The sequence below is a fragment of the Ursus maritimus genome, unplaced genomic scaffold, assembly GCF_017311325.1.
Source record: "Ursus maritimus isolate PB19 unplaced genomic scaffold, ASM1731132v1 scaffold_3, whole genome shotgun sequence".
Classification (NCBI taxonomy): Eukaryota; Metazoa; Chordata; class Mammalia; order Carnivora; family Ursidae; genus Ursus; species Ursus maritimus.
Genome location: NW_024425563.1, coordinates 71,512,205 through 71,539,823, shown reverse-complemented (window position 1 = coordinate 71,539,823; position 27,619 = coordinate 71,512,205). Strand labels below are relative to the sequence as shown.

Below are 27,619 nucleotides of genomic sequence, written 5' to 3'. Positions count from 1 at the left end.
GGAGCTAAAATAGTGTCGGCAGTCGGTGGTGACGCAAAAATTCCGCGCGTTACCTCGATGCGTATACTTTCTGCGGGAGTGAATCCTGGCACGTCGCAGTGATGGTGCACTGCAGTTGCGTGTGGTTCAGAAAGGTCCGTGACTGGTGTTTCTCATTCTGTTACCCAGAGCTTGGTGCCTGTAGCCCTGAGAGCTCTGGTTCCCCTTCCTCCCTGCTTTCCTCCCCTTTTTCTTTTTTAGGGCCTCTTTCCTGTTTGGTTCTACTGTAGTCGTCTCCTCTTAGCCCTTCCAGAGGTCAGGCTTGGCCCGTGAGGGGTGAGAAGAGTGTATCTACCTGGTACGGTTTAGGACGATTGTTTGGGGGGATAAGGTTTGAGGTTCTTCAGGGGAATTGTGTGCACGTGGGATGGGGAGCTGGAGAAACCTGCCTTCCTTTTAGATATGCAATATGGTATACATAGTGGGTAGGCTTGACGTTTTTCTTTGGGCTCAAATAGTCTGTTTTTCTAATTTTAGGTAATAATATCCATAGCCTGTTACTATATATGTTTTCCTCAAGTGCACTCTTTCAGAGCTTTCTAAAAACTGCTTTTCATCAGGCAACGAAAATAATGTAATTGGCTTGCCTTCTTGCAAGAAATTTACGTCAGATTTTATGCAGTGCTCATTTTAGACATCGTTTCTGTAAAAATTTACAGTTGCTTCAAAATTAAAGAAATCTTAAGGATCCTCACTAGTAATGTTCTGAAGCTTGCTGGCATCATTAAAAATGACGAGAGTCCGATACTCATTTTAAGTTTGGTTTCTAAACCTCTGAATATGATGAATCTAGGGTAGTAAGAAATGTGTCACACATTGAACTGAACTTTAAAAACAGGAACTTTCTTTTTATTGGAGAAAGAGGCATGGTTAGTAATATTTCTGAATTGTAACTTTTTTCTGATTTGTAACTCTGTGTGTGTGTGTGTGTGTGTGTGTGTGTGTGTGTTTGGAAGTTTTTGTTTTTTCAGTAAGCTCTATGCCCAATGTGGGGCTTGAACTCAGGACCCTGAGATCAGGAGTCGCATGCTGTACTGACTGAGCCAGCTAGGCACCCGAAATGAAATCATACTTCATCCAGTTCTCTATTTTCCAGAATGTAGGCAGTCAATAGAAGAGACTTGTGAAAGCTAGTATTTGAGTGTATGAGGTAATTCTTCAACTAAAAAGAAATTGCTTCTTTTTTGTGTGTTTGTGGGTCAGTTATGAAAGCTGGTTGTGTAGCTTTATGCCATGAACAGTCACCTCCACTAAATGTTGTTTGCAAGGGGAATCTCTTCACTTATATGTGACTCATTTCTTGCCTAGCCCGGCAGAATCAAAGTATAAGTTCTTCACCTCGAAGAAAAATACTCTGGCTAGCCTCAAGTTCATCTTTTATATATTCCTTCTACCCTGTTCCCTTACAACATTCTATTTCATGAGTATATTTGCATACTCATACCTAAACTTTGAATCTTTGTTGTGCTCCCATCCATTGCAATCTGAGATCTAGACTACATCAGAATCACCAAGGGAGCTTTTGCTAAATATGCTGGTTAGACCTATCCTTATCTCCTCCTCCAGAGTATAGCAGAATGGTCATATTTTGGAAAAATATACATATTTTGGAAAAAGTTCCCAGATGTTTTTGATACTTAACCTATGCTAAGTGACTAAAGACCATGGATTTAAGATACTACTCTGTAAGGAGTTTTGATAGTTTGAGAGGTTAGTACATAGGATCTTTGCCTGCAGAAGTTTAGTGAGGAAAAAAGTAAATACTAAATGCAGTATAAGGTATCAAAAGGTGTAATAATAAAGATATGATCTAGTTGCTGAGAGAATCCAGCAAAGTCAGTGGTAAGTGTTGACTACAGGAATAAAGAAAGACATTAAAAAATGTGACATTTGGGTGGGTTTCTGATAGAAAAGAACAAATGACATTGGAGGAAAAGCATGAGCAGAGTGGCATGGAAATGTGATCGTAGATTATGTAGTACAGAGCAAAGAGAGGAAGGAGAGATAGAGGTTGAATAAATGAAAATAAAACTGGAAGAGTAAGTTAAGAACTTTTACTACTGAGAATTTTAGATTATATTTCATAAACAGCAAAAACAAAATGGTTTTTGAGTAGGGAGAAATATAGTTAGAGATCAGATTCGTTTTCAGAAAAATAGCTTAGGCAGCAGGACAAAGGCTGAGTTGAAGGAACGATTAGACACTGCAAGAGCATTTTAGGAGCCAATGTAATGGTCAGCATACTAAGGCAGTTGTACCAGAAAGGAGAAATAGGTAATAGAGCTTTGAGAAAAGAAGCAAGTATAGTCAGAGATTCCCCAATGTAGACTCCATGACTAAATAAACTGTGGTTCCATTATTTGGGAGACTATTGGAGGAACATAATTTACCTGAGGAAAAGTTTGGTTTTGCCGTGTTATCATGTATCTAAGGTGACTATTATCCTTTCAACTAATATCTAAGAAAAAGTTGCATATTTGAGAGGTTTCAAATATAAATTAAAGGCAGATCTTGCTCTTAGTTGCTTTAAACTATTAAGCTTAACTCCTGATGGAGATGTCAAACAGACTAGACATAGAGAATATCTCACCTAGGTGGTAGTTAACTGGTACAGTCTGAGATCACCCAGAGGAGAAAGTCTACATTGAAAAGTGGGATAGGGGCACCTGGGTGGCTCAGTTGGTTAAGTGTCTGACTCTTGATTTCGCCTCAACTCATGCTCTTAGGGTCGTGAGATGAAGCCCTACATTGGGCTCTCCACTGAGTTTCGAGTCTGCTTGAGATTCTCTCTCTCCCTCTCCCTCTGAGCCTCCCCCCTGTTTGGATGTGCATGTATTCTCTAAATAAATTAAGTAAGTGAGTAAGTAAATAAAATCTTTAAAAAGAAAAGTGGGACAGTGTCAGAAACTTTGAGACAGAAAGTGGGACAACAATTGATAATTGAGGGGCGCCTGGGTGGCTCAGTCGTTAAGCATCTGCCTTCAGCTCAGGGCATGATCCCGGTGTTCTGGGATTGAGCCCCACATCAGGCTCCTCTGCTGGGAGCCTGCTTCTTCCTCTCCCACTCCCCCTGCTTGTGTCCCCCCTCTCGCTGGCTGTCTCTCTGTCAAATAAATAAATAAAATCTTAAAAAAAAATTGATAATTGAAGAAAGAGATCTTAAGAGAGTTAATCAAATGGGAAAGGGAGGTCAGCCCAGAGGTGAACTAAGAAAAGATTATGGGTATGACATTCAGAAAGCCAATATTGAGTTTTTTAGGAGCTTTAGTGGTAACAAAGGATTAGGAGTTCTAGGTTGGTAAGCACGTTTGGTATACAAATCATCTCTTTCTCTCTCTTTTTTAAGTATGGAAACTTCATTGATAACCTAAGACTCTTCACCAGAGGAGGAAGTGGTGGAATGGGTTACCCTCGTTTAGGTGGAGAAGGTGGAAAAGGTGGTGACGTCTGGGTTGTAGCCCATAACAAAATGACTTTAAAACAACTTAAAGACAAATATCCTCAGAAACGGTTTGTGGCTGGAGAAGGAGCAAATAGTCGGTAAGTATTTACTGAATGACTTTGATTTTAGAAAATTAATCCCTCCCAGAGGAAAAAAAGTTAGAAGATCAAAATTGAATTGGCAATTTGAAGTAAATTATATTCTATGTTTGTAAATGAGCAAAAGTCTACAATAATCGTCTCAACTCTAGTAAAGATAAAAGGTAGATACTAAAGAGTGTTTTGGAGTTTTTTAACATTTTTATCTTTTTCTTCTCTCAGTGTCTGTTTATATTCTTTTGCACTTCTCTGTGAAAACAGAAAATGATCTGAATCTCCACTGTTTTCTTCTAAAATTAAATTTTTAGCAATCTTTAGGAAACCTTTTTTAAATCTCAACTGTTCTACCCACCCCACCATCACCAATAGTTCTGCTGGGATCTTAAGATTTAGAGCCCATTTCCTGATAAATCCCTTGTGTGTTTTCCTTTGGCTTGTTTTGGTCTTCTCTCTGTGACATCAAAATGCTATTATGCTGCCCTCAAAATATGAAAAGAACTTTTTCTTTTGTTACAAAGAAATTGAAGAAAAATCTTACTTACCTATATTTTGGAAGTGGTGGTTGAACCCAGTCTTGAAAGGGGAATAGAACTTTGCCAGACAATCAAGGCAGGAAAATGTGTGTTGGCAAGTGTACAACATTTATAAAGGCAGTGCATTAGGAGGGAATGAACTGCTTGGTGAAATAATACTTATTTCTAGCATAACTGTGGTACAAATGGGGTGGCTTATTTTAAAGTAAAGACGTTATAGTCCAGATCATGGAGAGCCTGTTATGCCGTGTTACAGAATTTGAAGATTATCTTAGAGTGATGGGGAGCCATTGAAGGATTTTAAATGGGCAAGTGACATTAATAAATTAGTGTCTTAGAAAAATCACTGTAGGGATAATTGGTTAAAGAATGGATTGGAGATATTGATTGAGACTAGAGACAGGAGATCAATTTGGAGAATATTGCAACATTTCAGAAATGATGATGTTCACAGTGTCTGGCCTCTACCCATCATTCTAGTTTCATCTCCCTCTACATTCTGTGTTTTCTGCATTCCAGCCGTGTTGGCTTTCTTTTACTATCTTGTATTGGTATTTGTCTTCTATCACTGGGCCTTTGTTTGTGTTATCTTTTCTGTAATGCTTTTTCCTCCCCATCGTCCAGCTGCCTCCTATGAATCCTTTAGATTTAAGCTCAAGTTTTTCCTGATCTCCCTGATTAGGTCAGAATTCCCATATGAACTCACATGTGTAAGTTCTAATTCATAAGACTTGTCACAGATACAATTTTCCATTTTCTCATGTATTTGATTAATGTCTGCTCTCTTACAGACTACCATTGAGGTCCATGAGGGCAGGGAACATAACAATTTAGATCATCATTTCTTCCCAGATATGTAGTACAGTGATTGGTACATAGTAGATGCTCAGTTAACATTAGTTGAATGATGAATTAGATTGACAGAAATAGATGGATTAGAACTATATTAAATAAATAAGACTTCATGATTGATGAAGTATTGAAAGAGAATGATAAATCAAGGATGACTTCTTGGTTTTGACTTGAGGAGTGGGTAGATGATAGTATCATTCTTTGAGAAGGATTATGGTAAAAAGTGGCAACTGAGATGTAGAAAAAGGGAGTTTGAAGGGCCGTTGGAGATGTCAGCAAGCACTTGAAATACAGGTCTGTGATTCAGCAATATGATCAGGCCCAGAGATAAATTTATTGATTGTAAGCATGGACTAGGGTAAGTGCATTACAGAAGAGAAAAGGATTGAGGATCAAATTCTGTTATTCACCAACATTTAAGGAAAAGAAACAGAAGGTGTGATCTAACAGAGAGAGTTAGGAGAGACTTAGTGTCATGGAAGCTAGGGAAGAATTTAGAGGAGGAGGAGATAACAGTCTTATTTATCTTGTGCAGTTCAGGTAAATTAAGCCAAGAAGTTGAATAAACTTACTGAATGCCAGAATTTGAATGAATTATTTTAGTTTTATGAATCATGCTGTCATATGTCTCTATTTGGGTCCTACAAGAAGCAGGTACCAAAGTAGGATGTGATGAGCAAGAGATTTATTGGGAAAACACCTATAAAGGCAAACTGGGGAGGGACCTTAAGGATGTTGGGAAAGTTGTCTGACCACTGTGCAAGTCTAAGCCTTATGAAGGAGAGAGGGAAGGGCGAAGTTTTAGTCCGTTGTGCAATTCTAAGAAAGTTTAGGCAAAGCTAATGGATTTCTTAAACGGAAGTTGCCCATCAGAGGAATCCTTGTCTCCTACAAAGGGGCTGCCTTAGTAACCCTGCTGTACCCAGTTGTTGGCTGGAAGTAGACTGTGGGAAACATCAGCTCTTTAAGATTTCAGAGCACACCAGCTGGGGCCATAGGTCATTTATGTTCCCTGCAGTCAGGTCAAAGAGATGCATTTTTGTGGCCCACTATGGCATACAGTGTTCAATGTTATTTTTATAATCAGTTGTTCAATGTTGTTTTTTATCAATATTCAGAAATCTACAAGTACTTTGCAAGTTACCTTATATAACGTTTTGTTTCTGGCTATAGAACCAAAGGCTGAGACTCTTGGATTGATGAAATTGAGCTGTCATTTATTTTCATTTTGCAATGGTAACAGAGATAGTGTCCATTTTGTTCAATTCACACCCTTTTTGAGGATCAAGTATAAACAAGATACCAAAACAATATCTTACATGTAGTAGACTCAAAGATGAACTCATACAGTGGGGTACGGTATATCATGCTGTGATCTTAAGGTATTGCTTTGTAAATTTCAGTGCAAAATCTTTGTATAAGTTAGTTAAAATCATAAATGATTTGAGAATAGATTGATATTTTAACTTTTTGAAATACGTATTTGGAGTTTAATATTTAATACAGGGGAGTTTTTTTATATACTGGTATCTACACGTTGCCTAATTTATCCCCCATTTTACCTCAAGAATGTGCTTTCTAACCAGTCTGTGTCTTTACCCCAAACAACCAACCTTTATCAGTACGGTCTCCCCCTTCGCACCTACCCCCACCTTCTCATTTTCTGTTTTTCTTTCTTTCTTTTTTTTTTTAAAGATTTTATTTATTTATTTGATAGAGAGACAGCCAGTGAGAGAGGGAACACAGCAGGGGGAGTGGGAGAGGAAGAAGCAGGCAGAGGAGCCTGATGTGGGGCTCGATCCCAGAACACCGGGATCACGCCCTGAGCCGAAGGCAGACGCTTAACGACTGCGCCACGCAGGCGCCCCTCATTTTCTGTTTTTCAAACAAAGCTCACTTAATTCCGTCTGAAGAGATTTGTTCCCTGTTGAGTATAAATCTTAACTCCCTTCTCTTCTTCTCCTTGAAAGATTTGTTCATGTGCTTTAGTTTTTGGGATATGAAGAAGTTAATCATGGGAAAAAGAGCTCAACTATTAGACTTCCTTTTAAGTATTCTAAACTAGTGTTTTTAGACTGTGTCTTTCAATTCTTTAATATGGTACTTTCAAACCATTTTTGTTGCCACCCACACTGAGAAACATTTTACATTTTTACCCAAGCATGTATGTTATCTCTATTTTCTGTTGTGTGGTATATCATACGTTGTTGTTTTCCTTTACTTTAGGAAAATATACATAACACAAAATTTACCATTTTAACATGTACAGCTCTGTGGCATTGTACTACATTCATATTGTTGTACAGGAATCACCTATCTTGTTTTAAATGCTGGTTATGACTGCATTTTGAAAAACATTGCCTTAGGGTTATAAAATCAATTTATTAGATTTCATATACAAAGTAGAATAGGAAACATCACGTATCACATAGTAAGTACGGTCTCACAAAACTTTAAAGTCATATATATGAATTTGTGTGTGTACATATATATGTGTATACATATACATATGTATCAATGACTATTATTTCTTATTGAGTTGCAACTGAGAAAACTACTCCTCTGAAGAAGCCATGCCTTCAACATGTAAATACCTTTAAAGTGTTCAAGATCTGTATAAGTGTCTGTTTTTCAGCTATAAAATAGGGATAATAATAGTACCTAGTTCTCTTTGAAAAAATTAATAAAATTGATAAACCCCTAGCCAGACTTATGAAAAAGAAGAGAGAAAGGACCCAAATAAATAAAATCACAAATGAGAGAGGAGAAATAACAACCAATACCACAGAAATATAAGTAATTCTAAAAGAATATTATGAAAAACCATATGCCAACAAATTGGACAACCTGGAAGAAATGGATAAATTCCTAGAAACATATAAACTACCAAAACTGAAACAGGAAGAAACAGAAAACTTGAACAGACTGATAACCAGCAGAAAAGTTGAATCAGTAATGAAAAAACTCCCAACAAATGAAAGTCTGGGGACAGATGGTTTTCTAGGTGAATTCTACCAAACATTTGAAGAAGAGTTAATATCTATTCTTCTCAAACTTTTCCAAAAAATAGAAATGGAAGGAAAACTTTCAAATTCATTCTATAAGGCCAGCATTATCCTGATACCAAAACGAGAGACTGCACTAAAAAAGAACTATAAATCAATATCCCTCATGAACATGCATGCAAATTCTCAACAAAATACTAGCAAGTCAAGTCCAACAGTACATTAAAGGAATCATTCACCACGACCAAGTGGGATTTATTCCTGGGCTGCAAGGGTGGCTCAATATTTGCAAATCAATCAACGTGAAATTCCACATTAATAAACGAAAGGATAATAACCATATGATCCTTCCAAAAGATGCAGAAAAAGCAATTTGACAAAGTACAACATCCATTTATGATAAAAACCCTCACCAAAGGAGGGTTAGAGAGAACATACCTCAACATCATAAAGGCCATATACAAAAAAACCACAGCCAATACTGTCCTTAATGGGGAAAATCTGAGAGCTTTTCCTCTACAATCAGGAACAAGACAGGGATGTCCCCTCTCACCACGGTTAGTTAATACAGTACTGGAAGTCCTAGCCACAGCAATCAAACAAAAAGAAATAAAAGGCATTCAAATCGGCAAGGAAGAAGTCAAACTTTTACTATTTGCAGATGACCTGATACTCTATGTAGAAAACCTGTAAAACTCTACCAAAAAAACTGCTAGAAATGATACACGAATTCAGTAAAGTCACAGGATACAAAATCAATGTACAGAAATCTGTTGCATTTCTATATACCAATAATGAAACAGCAGAAAGAGAAATCAAGGAAACAGTCCCATTTACAGTTGCACCAAAAAACATAAGATACCTGTGAATAAACCTAACTAAAGAGGTAAAAGATCTGTATTCTGAAAACTATAAAATACTGTTGAAAGAAATTGAAGAGGACACAAAGAAATGGAAAAATATTCCATGTTTATGGATTGGAAGAACAAATAGTGTTGAAATGTCTATAGTACCCAAAATAATCTACACATTTAATGCAATCCCTATCAACATAGTAACAGTATTTTTCACAGAGCTGGAACAAATAATCCTAGAATTTCTTTGGAACCAACAAAGATCCCAAATAGCCAAAGCAATCTTGGAGAAAGAAAAGCAAAGCTGGAGGCATCACAATTCTGGACTTCAAGTTATATTACAAAGCTGTAGTGATCAAGTGATCAGTATGGTACTAGCACAAAAACAGACACATAGATCAGTGGAACAGAATAGAAAACCCAGAAATGAACCTACAACTATAGGTCAGTTCATCTTGGAAAAAGCAGGAAAGAGTATCCAATGGAAGAAAGACAGTTTCTTCAACAGTTGATGTAAGGAAAACTGGACAGCAACATGTAAAAGAATGAAACTGGACTACTTTCTTACACCATACACAACAACAAATTCAAAATGGATTAAAGATCTAAATGTGAGACAGGAAACCATTAAAATCCTAGAGAAGAACACAGGCAGTAACCTCTTTGACCTTTGCCATAGCAACTTCTTACTAGATTGTCTCCTGAGGCAAGGGAAACAAAAGCAAAAATAAACTATTGGGACTTCATAAAAATGAAAAGCACAGTGAAGCACACAGTCCACAAAACTAAAAAGCAACTTATGGAGTGAGAAGATATTTGCAAATGACATATCTGATAAAGGGTTAGTATCCAAAATATATAAAGAACTTACAAAAACTCAACACCCAAAAAACAAATAACCCAGTTAAAAAATGGGCAGAAGACCTGTCTTTTCCAAAGAATACATACAGATGACCAACAGACATATGAAAACATACTCAATATCACTCATCATCAGGGAATTACAAATAACAACTACAATGAGATATCACCTCACACCAATCAGAATGGCAAAAATTAACAACAGAGGAAACAACCGGTTTTGGGGAGGATGCACAGAAAGGGGAACTTACACTATTGGTGGGAATGCAAACTGATGCAGCCACTCTGGAAAACAATATGGAGGTTCCTCAAAAATATAAAAATAGAAGTACCCAATGACCCAGTGATCACACTACTGGGTATTTACCCCCAAAATACAAAAATACTAATTCGAAGGGATACACGCACCCTGATGTTTATAACAGCATTATCAACAATATCCAAATTACGGAAAGAGCCCAAATGTCCATTAAATGATGAATGGAGATACAGTATACATATACAATGGAATATTATTTGGCCATAAAAAAGAATGAGATCTTGCCATTTGCAAGGATGTGGATGAGCTAGAGAGGATAATACTAATACTCTCAGTCAGAGAAAGACAAATATATACCATATGATTTTACTCATATGTAGAATTTAAGAAATAAATGAGCACAGGGGAAAAGAGAGAGAGAGAGAGGCAAACCAAGAAATAGACTCCTAACTATAGTGAGCAAACTGACAGTTACTGAGGATAGGTAGGTTGGGGAGGATGGGTGAAATAGGTGATAGGGTTTAAGGAGTGCACTTGTGGTGAGCACAAGGCATTATGTGTAGGTGTTGATTTTGAACACCTGAAACCAATATTATACTGTATGTTAATTAACTGGAATTTAAAAACTTAAATAACTACCTATTTCATAGGATTGTCATGAATCTTAAGCTAATCTAAATAAAGCTTTTAATAGTGCCTGGTACATACTGGCTGAGTAAGTGGTAGATAATTATGTAATAGCCTTAATATGGTTATCATTATATAATTGTATAATCTTTTTGTTTGTATATTTTTCTTCATCTTATCTCTATATAAAGGTTATTCAAGCTCATTTTAAAAATACCAGATAAAATTTAAAAATTTGGAAAAAGTCAATCACCTGTGATTCTTCTACCCATAGATAACCACTATTCACCTTTTCTTGACTTTTCTAAGTTTTTTCTATATGTTTATGCAAAGTGACTTGTGGCAGTTAGCTTGTAATTATGTGCATGTATGTAAAACTTGGGGGTACAAAGATGAGAGCACAATATTTTCCAACCTTTTCTTTTCTCTTAGCATTTTTTTCCATGCCAGAGAATTGTTCAGAATGGCTGCATACTAATATACTACTGGAAATAACAATTTTTTTGGCATTCATTTATTTAGGTAATTATAGACTTTTTTCACTGTTACAGTCACAATGTAATATACATCCTTGTGTATATAGTGTTTTACATGATTGTTCAGTTAATTTTTTTAGGATTAATTTCCAGAAGTAGAATTGCTAGTTCAAAGTTTATACCAATTAATTCTATCATGAGCAGTGTGAAAGTAACTAGATGAGTCTCTTATAATTAAAGTACTCTTATTTGAGGTCAGCTTGTTAAAAGTTTGTTATTTAATGGATTTTCCATTTTTTTCTAGCTTATTTGTGTTATAGAAATGATCTCTCCATTTTAGGCATATAATACTTTAGTTCATTATGAGTTAAAATGACTTGGCGGTTAGCTTGGTAACTTAAATCATTACTTATTATTATTGTTACTTGTTTTTATTACTTATTTTTATTGTTTTTATATGGTAGTCTAAAATGCAAAAAAATAGGGATAATTTTCTCTTCCTCTATTTGGCCATTTAACATCTACATTAACAAGAAAAGTTGGTTGCTGGTCTTTATAAACCATTATATTTGCTTGAATACAGTCCAGGTAATATAGTGGGTTTTCCCTGTTTTAATTTTAGCTTTATTTTTTTGTAGAGTTAGTGCACTGAAAGGGTCTAAAGGAAAAGATTGTGAAATTCCTGTACCTGTGGGTATTTCAGTAACTGATGAAAATGGTAAAATTATAGGTAAGTGTATTGTAGTTTCTAAGGTTGTGAAAATGTACATATTTTCTAAAATTGTTTGGGAACTGTGGAGAATAACTCGTCTTTAAGTTTTTTAAAAACTATTTCAACTGCTAATTTATAAGAGATTTTGAAAACTTTATATAAAAAGTTGTTCAAGTGGGAAAAAAAGTTGTTCAAGGGGCACCTGGGTGGCTCAGTTGGTTGTGTGTCTGACTCTTGATTTCAGCTCAGGTCATGATCTTGGGGTCCTGGGATCAAGCCCTGTGTCAAGATCCTTGCTCAGCAGGGAGTCTGCTTGAGATTCTCCCTCTCCCCGCCCCTCCCCCACTAGCGTGCATGTGCTCACTCAAGCTCCCTCTTTCTCAAATAATAATTCTTTTTTTAAAAAGTTGTTCAAACTTTACTGCTAGATTTAAGATTATTGTAAAGATACAGCTCTTGAGATTTATAAGTTGGAATTTTTTGGCATCTGTTTATTTTTTTTTTTTAAGTTTTTATTTATTTATTTGACAGAGAGAGAGAGACAGCCAGTGAGAGAAGGAACACAAGCAGGGGGAGTAGGAGAGGAAGAAGCAGGCTCCCAGCGGAGGAGCCTGATGTGGGGCTCGATCCCAGAATGCCGGGATCACGCCCTGAGCCAAAGACAGATGCTTAACAACCAAGCCACCCAGGCGCCCCTGGCATCTGTTTCTAAACAAAAATGTCATTAGTGATTAGCTTCACTTAGTAATCTTTGTTCTAAGTATCTTTCTCTGTCTTTTTAAGGAGAACTCAATAAAGAGAAAGACAGAATTTTGGTAGCTGAAGGAGGTCTTGGAGGAAAATTACTCACTAATTTCTTACCACTGAAAGGCCAGAAACGAATCATTCACCTCGATCTAAAACTTATAGCTGATATAGGCCTAGTGGGGTAAGTATCATTTGTATTTTTATTTTTATAATTTCAGAGAGATAGTTCATGAGTAGGAGACAAATACAAATGGTAATTTGGGACCAGTGTTATTTATAGAATTTGTGTGTTTGTATACTTTGAGGATGCTGCTAAATATAGTTATTGTACCATTGCAAACAGAGCTTCACAATTAATATTTATTTATAAAAAGAAAGGAAAATCGTAACAGTTGAGTAGGCTAGTGGGAATGGTAGAGAATGAATCAAAAAAGAAAAATCAGTCAAATGCAGTAGTATAGGAAGGTGAAAGAATGTTACCAGATGGTAAGGAATAAAATTAAAATTCCAAACCACATTTTATGAAGTGTATAGGAGGAAATAAAAAGAGAAAAAATGATTGAGATATTCTTATAAGTCTTAATAGAGGTATCGTTATATTGTTGATCAGGTGGTTAACAGCCAATACAGAGAGTCTCAACCATCAGATTTAGACACTATTGAGCACCAATTTGGATCTCACTGTGACTGTTGCCCTGTCCTTCATGCTCTGCCTAGGGTCTGTCCATTCTCAGTATTGTAGACCCCACAACGTTGTCCTCTTTCACAGGCTTCCATTGTTTCATCAAACAATGCTGTTTAGCTGTCGGGGTTGCAGTGCTGGCACCTGACTAGGGGGATAGATAGCAAGATAGAAAGTAGGTAAAGAAAGGGAGGACTTCAACTTTGCATTTCTTCTCTCCCTCTCTGCCCGGCCCCACTGCAGCATTACATGGTAGTCACATGGTACACCTAAGAAAAAGGTAGGGAACACTGCCTTATTGCTGGCTCTACTTCAAACTTCCAGTTCCATTCCTCGCTTTACATAGCTTCTTTCTAACTCTCTTTATCTACCATGTCAGCCATCTCACTGTTTCTTTACCAGAGTCATTAGTCTGAATCCCTCACCTCTTGCCATGCCTGTCTAGCTACTAGGGCTTAATATCAGGGGCTTCGAATTCATAAAGGCCCTATNNGACATTATAAAGATGTGATCCTGGTGTTCAAGCTTGCCATTTGCAGTTAGTCTTTTCCATAAAACATAGTTATCAGGCATAGTTTCTGTAATAATGTATATTTTTCACAATGTTGTAGGCTTAGTAGGGTTTTGTGGACAAGACTGAGAATCTAGCCATTCACAGTCTCATTTGTTACAAAAATGTGTTTCTTTTTTTTTTTTTATTAATAATGATTTTTTTATTATATTATGTTAGTTACCATACAGTACATCCCCGGTTTTCGATGTAAGGCTCGATGATTCATTAGTTGTGTATAACACCCAGTGCACCATGCAATATGTGCCCTCCTTACTACCCATCACCTGTCTATCCCATACAAAAATGTGTTTCAAGTTCCATGGAAACACCTCTGCAGACTAAGAAGAGCCTGACAAGGCTGAGTAGTAAAGGTGGGGTGAGAATGGGAGACTCAAGTGAGAGACTATTTGGGTTAGAATCTCATATCCTCTGGAGACCACCTGGAAGGTCTTGGATAAGTTTTAGAATGTCTCTAAGCCTTTGTTTTCTCATTTTTAATAGTGGCTGGAGATGTTGCTAAAATATAAGATAACACGTTTGCAGCACAACACATGCCTTGGATTTATGAATGCTTAGTAAATGGTGGCTGCTGTCATCATCATCATCATCATCATTACATTGCCAACTTACTGGAGAGTACATATAGTGAAATACTAAGCTCTTTAGAAGTGGGTTTGATATTACAGTCAATAATTAAAGCATCAAGTTCCTTTTTTTAAGCATCAAGTTTCTTAAGTACAATTCTTAATGTATGTATTTTGGTGCTTTTAAATTAGGCAACTATTCTTAACAAGTTACTACCATGAGTACCAGCATAAACAGATACCTGCTTGCTCGTTTCAGGATTGAACTGAACCCTTAGAGGAAAGGTCCCTATAACTAACGTATTTGTACTGTTGTCCAATCTGATCTTTGCATAGGTTGGATTTCAGCCTCTAACATTTTTATTAAGTACTTTTCAGGAAAAAATCTCAATTATCATTTCATCAACCATTAGCATCCTTTTTCTTCTTATATTTTGATCTCTTTGGAATTAGTTGCTGGCATTTTTCTGCATTTAATACTATTATGAAACTATGAGGATAATGGAAAGAAATAAGCAAGTCTAGTTAGGGATAATCATGAATAAAAATTATTGCAGTTTGCATTTCAAAAAGTTACAAGGGCCTGGGTATAATAAGATCTAAGACAATACTGTATTTCCACAGGAAAAGGAGTCATTAAAAAAATCTCACCTAATTTTATTTTAAATTCATTATAGGAAGATATATTTAATGAGATACTTTAATTAGGTTTCTTTTGAATGTTAAAAGAGCTTATAAACTTTTATAGAACTTCAGGTTAATATTCCCAAAATATTACACCATTATTCCAAGTGAAAGTTTGGCATGTTTTGTAAGAAGAGCTTTCTCTAATTTGAATGAAAGCTGTGAAGACAGAGATCACATTTGTCTCATTGATTGCTGCATTTCTGATACCTAGTATATTGCCTGGTACAAGTTAATGATTAATAAATTTTGTTTGGATAAACGTAATGAAAATATCAATGGAATTGAGGAAATCATCTCTTAAGTGACTCTCATTCCTTGTACTTTCTTTCATTTATGGTGGGCCTTTCCTAAGGCAAATTTGGCAATAAAATCAAAGCCTTAAAAACAATATATATTTTAATTATATTGTAATTCAGTATTTTCTCATCAAAAAAGGTATCTCAAGAAAGAGATTAAAGGTATATGTAAAAGTTCAAGGATAGGGTCGTGTGGGTGGCTCAGTCGGTTAAGCCTCTCTGCCTTTGGCTCAGGTCATGACCTCAGAGTCCTAGGATTGAGCCCTGGATCCATCTCCCTGCTCAGCAGGGAGTTTGCTTCTCCCTCTCCCTCTGCCCCTCCCCCCTGCTCGTGTGCTCACACCCTCTCTCTCTGTCTCTCTCTCAAATAAGTAGTCTTTTAAAAAAATGTTCAAGGATAATCACTGTAGTATTTAAAGTTTTAAAAGCTAGACAAATAATGCTGAAAGAAAATTTGCTGAAAGAAAAAAGTAGTTAACTATTAATTCCACCACTTAGGGGTGACTGTTAATGTTGGTATATGTCCTTCTAGCTGCATACATTTTTTTTGCAATGTTATTTATAATAGTAAAAAATTGGAGGTAACCTAAATGCCTAACAAGTAAATTACACTGTGCCCACTGTGTTCACCTTATATTACTCAGTTTAAAAAGCAGGCCAACCAACTATGAAGTAATCTTTCAGGAAAAAAAAAAATCAAAACTGAACCTGATCAAGGCTTTATCTCAAACTAACAATTTATAGAAAAACTGGGGCAAAGGAGCATGCTAAAGGACATCATGGGAGTGTCAGCAAAAGAAAATCCAGACTATGGGAAAGATACGCTATGGGACAAATGACCCAGTTTCCTTAAAAATAAAATTGCAGGGGTGCCTAAGTGGCTCAGTCAGTTAAGTGGCCTACTCTTGATTTCGACTAGGGTCATGGTCTCAGGGTCCTGGGGTCAAGCCCCGTGTGGGGCTACACACTCAGCAGGGAGTCTGCTTGAGGATTCTCTCTCTCCCTGTGCCCCTCACCCTGCTTGCACTTGCAGCACATGCATGCTCTCTCTTTCTCAAATAAATAAATCTTTTTTAAAAAATAAATGAAATAAAATTGCAAAGGGGAAACCAAATGGGGGGGGGGAGACCTTTACCAAAAGAAATTTAAGGGATACATTAACCAATTGTAATACACGGACCTTAGGTGAATCCCTGTACAAACCAGCTTTAAAAAAAAGTGTTGGGAATGTATTATTTGTTGAAGCTAGGAAATTGTTAAGTGAGATTCATTACTTCTCTCTACTTTTGTATGTATTTGAAAAAGTCCATATAAAACATATTAAAGAAAAATCTATAAAGCAATATAAGTAATATTTTGTCATTGTTTGGCTAGAATTAGTGGATTGCTGGTATTGTTATTAGTCTTTTTGTTTTTCCATGATTTGTAGGTTTTTTTAAGATAATTGAATTATTTACTCCCAATACTAAAACATCTCTAGTGTCCGCATGAATTTATCTTTACGTTTTTCATATGTGTATTTCATTCAAGTTTTTCAGGATTATTTTTAATTTATAGTCTACTTTTATTCCCAGAAATATTCAAGAAATCTACTTCCTGAAATGTTAGAAATTCAGAGATAAGCAAGTATTATTAATAATAACTAATATTTGTTTTAATGCATTATTTTTTCATTTCAGATTCCCAAATGCTGGAAAATCCTCTTTGCTAAGTCAGGTTTCTCATGCAAAACCTGCAATTGCAGATTATGCATGTAAGTATCATTTGTTGTGTATTTTAATATGTGGAGGTAAATTTTTAAAGACTAATCTTTCTTTGAGTATGAATAAAGTGACAACTCTGAGGTAGCCTTAGTTTGAAAACTCTTGGCTGATAGAATACATGCATTTCCCATTAATCCTTGAAATCTATTTAGCCTTCAAAAAGGTTTTAGTCCTTGTTAGACACTTGCTTTTTTGCATTTATTTCTCCTTTGCATAATCATTTATTTGATTTAGTTGTGATTTTATGAGCACCTACGCTTTATCAAGCACTGTTCTTTCATTCATTTAGCAAGTATTTATTTCCATGAACTGCAGTGGGTTCTGGAGAAACAAAGACTGGTAAGCAAAAACAGATACTGTTCTGACTCTTACTGAGCTTACGTACTAGTAGGGGAAGGCACATATATCACGCCTGACTATGGGGGCAATATATTATGATTCTATGAAAGAGTGTAGGTAGCTGCTTTAAACTTCTTTGGGAAAGTGTGATGCTAGGGCTCAGGTGTGAAGAATACATGTGTTAATCAGTGACAGACAGTGGATGTGAAAGATGCTTCAGTCAGAGGAAGTAGCTCTGTGGTGGCAGGGAGATCTGTGTGTCTAGAGAACATGTAGTAAGGGAAAGAGGGAATTGATGAGGCAGGAGATTAAGTAGAGACCATATCATATAGACCAGGTAGGCTTTATTTGCTCTTTTATCTAAAGAGCAGCTGATAGCCTTTTAAATGATAAATGGTTAGATTTGCTTTTCAAAAAGATCTCTGCATATAATGTAGAAAATGGATCAGTGTGGGACATAAATGCGTCTGGGAAGAATAGTTAGGCTATTGCAGTAGCTAGATGAAATATAATGGATGCTTAGACCAAGTAATGAATAAATATGATAGAATCTCTGCCATCATTAAACAAAAAGATATAGAAACATCCATTAACCTGGAAAATACAATTAAGCCATTCTAAAATTAAACTCTGATGAAGTAGAGTTAATTTGAGGCTAATTGCTATAAATTACATGGCCAGTTATTTATTGTTATAATACAGGGCCTCTTGAGAAGGAAAGAGGAACAAAAGTTCAGAGTCATAGGAAGGAGGCTAGTGCAGGATTGATGAGGCTTGAGGATAAATGAATGAGAAAGGACTAAACAAATTTCACCTACAGACCCAGTGATAGAAACCTATATTCTGTTCTACCCACCAGCACCTTTATCATGCTCCTTAAACTATAACCAAAGAACTTTGAAGCCCACTAATTATATTAGATTTATGCCTGTGCAGATTATAATTGTATTTTTCATTTCAACAAATGAGAGCATGATCTGAATTAAATTGTTTACAAAAAAGAAGTATTATTGGGGCACCTGGGTGGCTCAGTTGTTAAGTGTCTGCCTTTGGCCCAGGGGTGTGATCCCAGGTTCCCGGGATCGAGCCTTGCATCAGGCTCCCTGCTCTGCTGGGAGCCTGCTTCTTCCTCTCCCACCCCCCTGCTTGTGTTCCCTCTCTCGCTGGCTGTCTCTCTCTGTCAAATAAATAAATCTTAAAAAAAAAAAAAGTATTATTTATTTTATACATAATGCTAAGACAGTTTTGAGAGTACCAGCCTTTATTCTAGCTTTAATTTATTTTTTTTATTCTTTTAGTTACAACATTAAAGCCTCAACTTGGAAAGATTATGTATAATGATTTCAAACAGGTGAGTATTTTTAAAGTAAGACACTTGCTTAGAAGTGAAAGTACTTGCTTTTGGTACTTGGACTTTGTAATATTTGATTGTTTCTGTGGTGTTGAGGGGGGGAAAGTAGCACAATTTTGTTTTTGGTAAATGAGACCATGATCGAATCAATTCTGCTGAGCACAATCATTGTAAAATATTGCATAAAAATACAACCTTTTGTCCTTCCAAAGTTTAGACCCGGTTTATCATTACAGCATAGAATCATCTTTATCTCTTTGATCTCTGTTCTCGTTGCAAGTCCATATTTTACTGCAATATTTGATTATTGATTTTTGTTTCCTAAAAACATTTTCTAAAGTTCATGGAATTGACTTTATTCCAGCTTTCTCTTTCTAAAAAAAATTTCTTTAATTGAATGGGATTCTGGTCTAGCTATTAAAATTTGTTTTTCATTCATAAGGAATAACTATAGATCTCTTGAATAATTAGAGTAAAAACAAATAACAAAGGAAAGTAACAAAATTTTTTTAAATGTGTAATGTATGATAAGGATTTATGCTCCTTGGTATTTACCCAGATGAATTAAAAACTTATATACACACAAAAACTTGCCCATGGATGTTTGTAGCAGTCTTGTTCATGAGTGCCAAAACTTGGAAGCAATCAAGATGTCCTTCAGTAGGTGAATGGATGAATAAATGGTAATAATGGAATATTATGTAAGACTAAGAGGAATTGAGCTGTGAAGGCATGAAAAGACATGGAAGAGCCTTAAATGCATATTACTAACTGAAAGAAGCCAATCTGAAAAGGCTACATACAGTATGGTTCTAACTGTGTGACATTCAGTTATTATTCGTTATTCATATGATAATGGTAGGTACAGGATGATAGTACATTTGTCAAAATCCATAGAATGGACAACACCAAGAGTGAACCCTAATGTAAAGTATGGACTTTATATTACATTTATACTTTGGTTTTATATTTACAGGGACATTACATTTACAAGGTGATGATATATCAATGAGATATAAAAGATTTATATTCATTTATAATACTTATATAACAATAGAAAGTTTAAAAACTTCAGCAATATATAATATTCTATTATATAGAATAATAAGTAAAATAATAAATAATGTGAATATGGAGAACAATATTTAGAGGAAAAGAGAACTTTGTAAAATTTAAGGGAAACTCAATTTTCAATAGCAAAAATCTCAGTGGAGAACCTACAAACAAAATTTCAGGACATGAAAAAAAATATTTTCGGGACATGAGACCTCTGTTGTATTTTGTCTGTGTGACTGCTTTGTCACATAGTCACAATTTCCTTTAAAATTCTGAAATCCTGTACAGGGGCAGTGTGTGAAGAGCAGTGCTTCTCATCCCTTACTGCACATCAGAATTAACTGGGTGCCTTCAGAATAGCAATGATAAATGAAGCCTGGGCCCCAGAGATTTGAAACCAATTCCTTGGGGGAAGGCCTGGGTATCTCTACTGTATAAAAGATCCCTGGGTATTTATAATGTGCAGTCAGGTTTGAAAACCACAAATGTAGACTAACAGTTAATAACTTCAAAAGGGAGTTATAAGAACCTTATATCCTTTACTTTTCAAAAATGGTCAGTAGTCCTTCTGGTAGAACATAAACAGAAAAGGAACATTGGTACCACAAAATCAGTTATATATGGAATTTAGAAATTTGAAACTACAGAGCTATTCTAAGTCACTGCTGAATTAATATTCTTCTATACTTTTAAGAATTCAGAAAGTTGAAATTCTGTGACAGGTTCATATTGAACAATATAATTGATGGAATTCTAAAGAGAATTTATGTGATTAATAAATGTTAAACTATTCCCTAGAATTCTTAAATTGTTGGATTAGTAAGTAAAAATGGGACTCTTAATTTCTGATAACAAAGGGTTTTGATTCTTAATATCTTGGCTTTATAAAGATGAAATGGTAATCACAAACTAGTAACTGTATTTAAAATATGAAAATTTGGGGATGTAATTGTTTTCTTTTTTATCAAACTATTTGACTTTGTATTAGATATCAGTAGCTGATCTTCCTGGTTTAATAGAAGGAGCACATATGAACAAAGGAATGGGCCACAAATTCCTCAAGCATGTAGAAAGAACTAGACAACTACTGTTTGTTGTAAGTCATATGTGTACCAATGTAATGTTGAAATGAATGTGAAAATCAATGTGTTTAGTTTTCCTAGAAACTTTTTATAATAATATTTAAAGATAAGGTAGTATAATATGTTACTCCACGAAGTGTTTAAATGGGGTCAAATATAGTAAGTAATCTTTGTTTATAATACAGAGTGGAAATGGGATTACTATATCAGATGTAAGTTTAACCATACTTGTCAAGGTTTAATTCCTTAAGATTGTCAACATACTGCTATGCTATATAGTATCTCTTTCCTACCTCATTGATGGTGCTAGAGCTATATGAGATTGTCTATATAGTACATACAAATTGTTTTGTCTATACTAGTTTCTCATTTAATTAATGATTGTAATTTTATCAGAATAATTATGGCTGTCTTGACACCACAGTTTGTCTTACTTATTTTGAAGTACTGAATTACCAATAGTGTATAGATTGGGAAATTATTTTTAGCTTGAGAAAGTAAAACATTTTAAAACATAGAAATTTATAACTGTTGTTTTTATGTTAAAGACTGTCTCTTTCCATCTTTTTTAGGTCGATATTTCTGGATTTCAGCTTTCTTCTCAAACTCAATATAGAACTGCCTTTGAAACCATAATACTGCTTACAAAAGTAGGTTTTCTGTTTTACTGTGTTTTGTATTTGGTCTAATAAATAGGCATTTAGAGCTGTATTAAATAACAGATAATTAGAATAAATGCATATTCCACCTCTACTTTTTGAAGCTCTGATGTCAAAGAATCATCTAAACTTGCTTTCTCCAGTTCTATATTAACCCACGCTTCAAACCATTACGACCAGTGAAATCCTCCTTTATTCTAATTCCCTATTACATACTTCTCAGACTTTATCTTGCTTGAACTTTTATTCCTACTTTTTAGACTATTTCTCAGTCTTTTTTTTTTTTTTTTTTAAGATTTTGTTTATTTGAGGGAGAGAGAGTGAGCGGGAGAAAGAGCATGAGTGGGGTGAGGGGCAAAGGGAGAAGCAGGCTCTCCGATAAGTAGGGAGCCAGATGTGGAGCTTGATCCCGGGACTCTGAGATCATTACCTGAGCCAGAAGCAGACGTTTAACCAACTGAGCCACCCAGGCTGTTTTGTATGCTCTTTTATGTTCATTCTTTAGGTAGTATTCAGTTAGAGTTAATATGCTGATGACTGCCAGATCTGTTTCCAATACCTACATCTCTTGGTTGTGCTTTAGACCACCTGCCTAATGGGTATCTTTCATTGGATGTCCCATTACGTTCTCAAACTTAATATGTATACAACTGAAATTTACTGGTTTTATAAACCAGAATCCTGGGTGTTGGTCTCAATTCTATCTTTCTCACCACCTGCATTAAGCCCTGTCAGTCCTATATCCTAAATCTCTCAGAAATTTATCTACTTGTCTTCCCACAGTGTTATAATCATCAGTCCCCCTCACTAGAATGCTCTAAGTATTCTTATGTCATCTCCTTGCTTCCAGTCACACTTCTTTCCAGTCCATTTTTTTTAATTGAAATTTAGTTGATACATAAAGTTCCAGTATTTTCAGGTGTGTGCAACGTAGTGATTGAACAACTCTATGCATCAAGCTATGCTCACTGCAAGCGTAGCTACCATCTGTCACTACACAATGCTATTACAATACCATTCTGTAGTCCATTTTTTTATATGGCAGCTAGAGTGATCTTTGCGAAAGAACCAAGCTGATGCTTGTTCTCTACTTAAAACACTTCAATGGTCCCCACTGTTGTTCGGTTAAAGTCTTACCCTGAACATGGTTTCTGAGGTCTGGCAGGGGTTGGCTCCTACCTAGCAGTTCATCTCTGCTCATCTTGCCTTACTTTCTATACTTAGCCACATGAATTCTCTCTAACACAGCATGATGTTGCTTACCTCCAGGACTTTGTATATCTTATATCCTGTCACTTTTTGTCTATTATGAATAATGCTCCTGTGAGCATTTGAATACAGGTTTTTGTATGGACATGTTTTCATTTCTCTTGGGCATATATACCTAGGAGTAGAATTGCTAGATAATATGGTCAATCAATGTTTAACATTTTGAGGAACTGCCAGAGTTTTACAGAATGGCTGCACTACTGTACTATTTTATAATCACACTAGCAAGTTATGTGAGGGTTCCAGTTTTGTTTTGTTTTTTTTAAGATTTTATTTATTTATTTATTTGACACAGAGAGAGAGACAGCCAGCGAGAGAGGGAACACAAGCAGGGGGAGTGGGAGAGGAAGAAGCAGGCTCCCAGCGGAGGAGCCTGATGCGTGGCTCCATCCCAGAACGCTGGGATCATGCCCTGGGCTGAAGGCAGACACTTAATGACTGAGCCACCCAGATGCCCCAGAGTTCTAGTTTTTTGTCTGTGTCTTTTATTTTTAGTTATCGTGGTAGGTGAGGTGGTATTTCATTAGGGTTTTGACCTGCATTTCTCTAGTGACTAATGATGTTGAACATCCTCTCATGTGCTTATCAGCCATTTGTATGTCTTTGGAGAAATGTCTGTTCAGATTCTTTGCCCATTTTTTAAATTGGATTACTTGTCTTTTTATTGTTAGAGTTCTGTATATTTTGGATACAAGTCCCTTATCAGGTACATGACTTGCAAATATTTCTCCCATTTCACTTGTCTTCACTTTCTTTTTTTTTCTTTTTTTTTTTTAAGATTTTATTTATTTATTTCAGAGAGAGAGAGTGAGTGCATGAGCAGGGGGAGGGGCAGAGGGAGAGGGAGAAGCAGACTCCCCGCTGAGCAGGGATCCCAATGCAGGGCTCCATCCCAGGACACTGAGATCATGACCTGAGCCAAAGGCAGATGCTTAACCAACTGAGCCACCCAGGTGCCCTTGTTTTCACTTTCTTTATGATATTTTTTGAAGCACAAAATTTTACATTTTAATGAAGTTCTTTTTGTCTGTTTTTTCTTTTGCTTGTGCATTGGTGTCATAGCTAAGAAACCATTGCCTAATCCATAGTCATGAAGATTTTACTCCTAAGCACAGTTACTTTTTCTAAGAGTAATGTATAGTATAGCATTAGATTGTCATTATTTACTTCTGAATTTTATCAGTGTGCTTAACAGAAGTCTAAATACCTGTATTTGGCCCTAGGCACAAATCACAATGTCTCTAGGATGTCATTTGAGTTATAAGATATTAACATGTGACCCAGCCAGTGAGCATATTATGAATTTTCTTTGTCACTTAATTTTGTGGTTATGAAGTTTATTGCATTTCAGAAATGTGAGTGGGCTCTAGATCACCCAGGCCTACAAAGTAAAGGAAGATATTACTAAATAAGTAATCTGTATAGATACTTTAATAAAATTACTTGGTTTTTCTTTTTTGATTTGAAGGAATTGGAGTTGTACAAAGAGGAACTTCAGACAAAACCTGCACTCCTGGCAGTTAATAAAATGGACTTGCCAGGTGCTCAGGATAAATTCCATGAACTGATGCATCAACTCCAGAATCCTAAAGGTATACCCATTTGTTCATTTAATGCCAATTTAATGATTACCTATTGCGTGCAGGGAGTGCTAAGTGGTATAACCAATGGAAAAGAAAACTGACAGTTGCTACTCTTAAAAATATTATGTTTGAAGAAAGAACACATTAATATGAGACTTTAAATAACATTGTAACATAATACTTATCAAGTTTCAGAAGCATGATATGGACAGTAAGTTAGAAGAGACAAAAGGAAAAGCCAGGCATTGTGAAGAAGTAAAATTTAAACTGGGCCCTTAAAGAGTTAATGGGATTTGGATCAGAAGAGGAGAAAGTCAACATCTACCTATAAATTCTTTTACTTTAATATACACAATAATCACAAGTTCTAGACCTTCATTCCCCTCATACACCATAAATTTAAAACCAGAGCAAATAGTTCTAAAGAGATATGTATCTTTGCAGTGCCAGCAAAGTACTCTGAAGAGTGCTAATCTTCTAAAAAGAACTTGAGTATCTATGTGTGTGTGACATAGAATAATAGATGCTGTTATTGCAAAAGGATTTATTTGTTTGAAATTTGTTCCTAAATGGACCACTTTGTGTAAAGGAACTTAAAGGGACTCTCCACAGTTTTGAATATTGACCTTTGCAGAACACTTCCTATCCTACAGTAGTGATGCTTTCATTTTTCTGAGTCTAGTAGAGGACCTCTTCACAAATGAGGGAAAGTCAGGTGGATGGAAGGTGGCTAATATGTTTTTATTTTATTTTATTTTATTTTTTAAAGATTTTATTTATTTATTTGATAGAGAGAGACAGCCAGCAAGAGAGGAAACACAAGCAGGGGGAGTGGGAGAGGAAGAAGCAGGCTCCTAGTGGAGAAGCCTGATGTGGGGCTCGATTCCAGAACACTGGGATCATGCCCGGGGCCGAAGGCAGACGCTTAACGACTGCGCCACCCAGGCGCCCCGCTAATATGTTTTTAAATGGTACTAACTTCTCTGTTTTTATCCTTCTGATAAAAATGGGGAAAATAAGTTATAGTGTACTAGGACTAGCACACAGCACCAGAAGATCCTTTCTCCCTTGCAAAAATCTTTCCCCTGCATAATTTACGTATTGGCACTGTCCTTGAGTTAATAAATTACTTTCAGGATATACATGCTCCTGTAACTACTGTGTACTTTTTATTCCTTAATGTCACTTGCTTTATGAGGTCATTAGATCTATTTGCTAGTTGGTCTTGCAGAAAAGGGAGCTTTCAGAGGAGGTATCAGAAAGGAGGGTAACTCAAGAGTTTGTGCCTATTTTGGACTGTCATAAAACAAAATATAGATAATTCCTGAGTTAGCTTCTTTGGACTTCCTTGGGGTCGTGTGAATCTCAGAAATGAAGCTCCATGTTGACTTGTCCAGTCTCTCTCAGTCCAGCCTTTCAGTTCATATCCTTGTTAACCCATCCCATCAGTGTGCCATCTCCCTTCCCATTGTCTTGAAGGCAGGGAAGAGGAAAAAGTAATATAATAGCTGTCAGACCCTGTGGCGTGATAGATTGGACTTATCTGAAATGATCTGCCGTTGAACTGTCCCCACACTCTTTTCAATTTTAGTATGGCTCCTAACACTAGTGATTATAAGCCTGTAGTTTAGGGCAGCTACAGGCTACTTGTGTACTGAGGCAAGCTACAATATCCCAAATCATGAATGATGTTATTTTTATACATACGTCTCTTAGAAAATCTGTGTTGCCTGACTTCATTGAACTCCTCCAAAAAGGCAAATTTATTGCTTCTGTAAGTAAATCATGTATGATTTATCTTTTATATATACTTAATTTGGTTTAAAATATATTCAGCCAGCAAATATTTGCTAAGCACCTATCATGTGCTAAGAATCTTACCATTCTCATTTGTAAAAATAAAAGTTTCTGAGAGCTTATTAATGAGGGAAGGAAGAAAAGAATTAAAACTACTATGGTACCTTGATTCATAAAGACCTCTAACATAGTTTTAATATACTTTCAAAGACAATGAAAATCAGCTTAGTTTTGTGTTCCTTGTTTCAGATTTTCTGCATTTATTTGAAAAAAACATGATTCCAGAGAGGACCATGGAGTTCCAACATATCATCCCCATCTCTGCAATTACAGGAGAAGGAATTGATGAATTAAAGAGCTATATAAGAACATCTCTGGATGAACATGCCAATCAGGAAGATGACACATATCATAAGAAACAGTTGCTTAATTTACAGATTTCCAATACAATACCTTATAGTGAGCCACCACCAAAGAATTCTGTTACTAGCCCCAGATAGATGTAATTTAAATCTATTAAAAATGACACCGAAATTATGTGCATTTTGAAAGTTTTTCCATGGACATGTATTTTTTAGAAGGTTAGTTACTATTAACCTTCTGCTATAAATGCCGTCATTCAAGAGCCATACCTTATTTTGTAGTTAAGTGTATAGATAGTAAAAACTGAGACCTAAAAATGACAACTTATAATTTTATGGCCAATCCACTTTAATAAAATCCTCTGATATTCCTGTATTTATGATGTCTGTAGTGAGATCATTTATATATATACATATATATATATATGTACACACACACCCACACACACACACACAGAAGAGCATTCTCTAGAATATTATTAAAATGAGCAACCAGGTTTTGTTTGTTTTTGAGTCTGTCATGTCCCTGATTCTACTAAATATATAATAGTGACCTTTTTTGGAAAACCTCAAAACCCTTAATTTCAACATATGTTTAATGATAATAAAGATCACTGATAATATTTAACAGAAACCAGCAGGTAAACGTTTGCAATTTCACCTTTTGGAAATTTTTCTTTCTTAAGTATATGCATTTTTTTTCCTGCTTTGGAGCAGAGTGGTATATGTCTCATTTTCTTGCACTCAAATCTGTCTCATCTATTTTCATATTTTAGTAAAGAGAAGTAATAAGAAATGCAAAGTTGAAACAATATTATTAGTCATCAGTATATTAAGAGATTAAAATTTCTAAATTTCTGAGTTTCAAAAATATAAATCGGACATTTTCTCTTCATAAATTCTATTATAAAATATATTTGTTCATTGTAAGAAATGAAACTTAAACCACACAAAAGCATATGAAGGAAAAAAAAGTTCCCATCTTCCTGCATTGAGTGCTCTGGTCCTTCCCAGAGAAAACCACTGTTAATAATTTCTTATATTCCTGCAG

At 35.7% G+C, this 27,619-nt stretch overlaps 1 protein-coding gene across 1 annotated transcript; it reads left to right on the top strand.

Annotated features, from left to right (window-relative positions):
• Window positions 1–6: 6 nt before the first annotated feature.
• Window positions 7–26,944, top strand: GTPBP10 (GTP binding protein 10). The gene is made up of 10 exons (XM_008686217.2): window positions 7–134; window positions 3,386–3,579; window positions 11,685–11,776; window positions 12,542–12,686; window positions 16,987–17,060; window positions 18,708–18,760; window positions 20,805–20,912; window positions 21,471–21,548; window positions 24,295–24,418; window positions 26,456–26,944. The coding sequence occupies exons 1-10, from the start codon at window positions 102–104 to the stop codon at window positions 26,704–26,706; spliced, it is 1,152 nt and encodes a 383-aa protein (XP_008684439.1). The 5' UTR covers window positions 7–101; the 3' UTR covers window positions 26,707–26,944.
• Window positions 26,945–27,619: the final 675 nt, after the last annotated feature.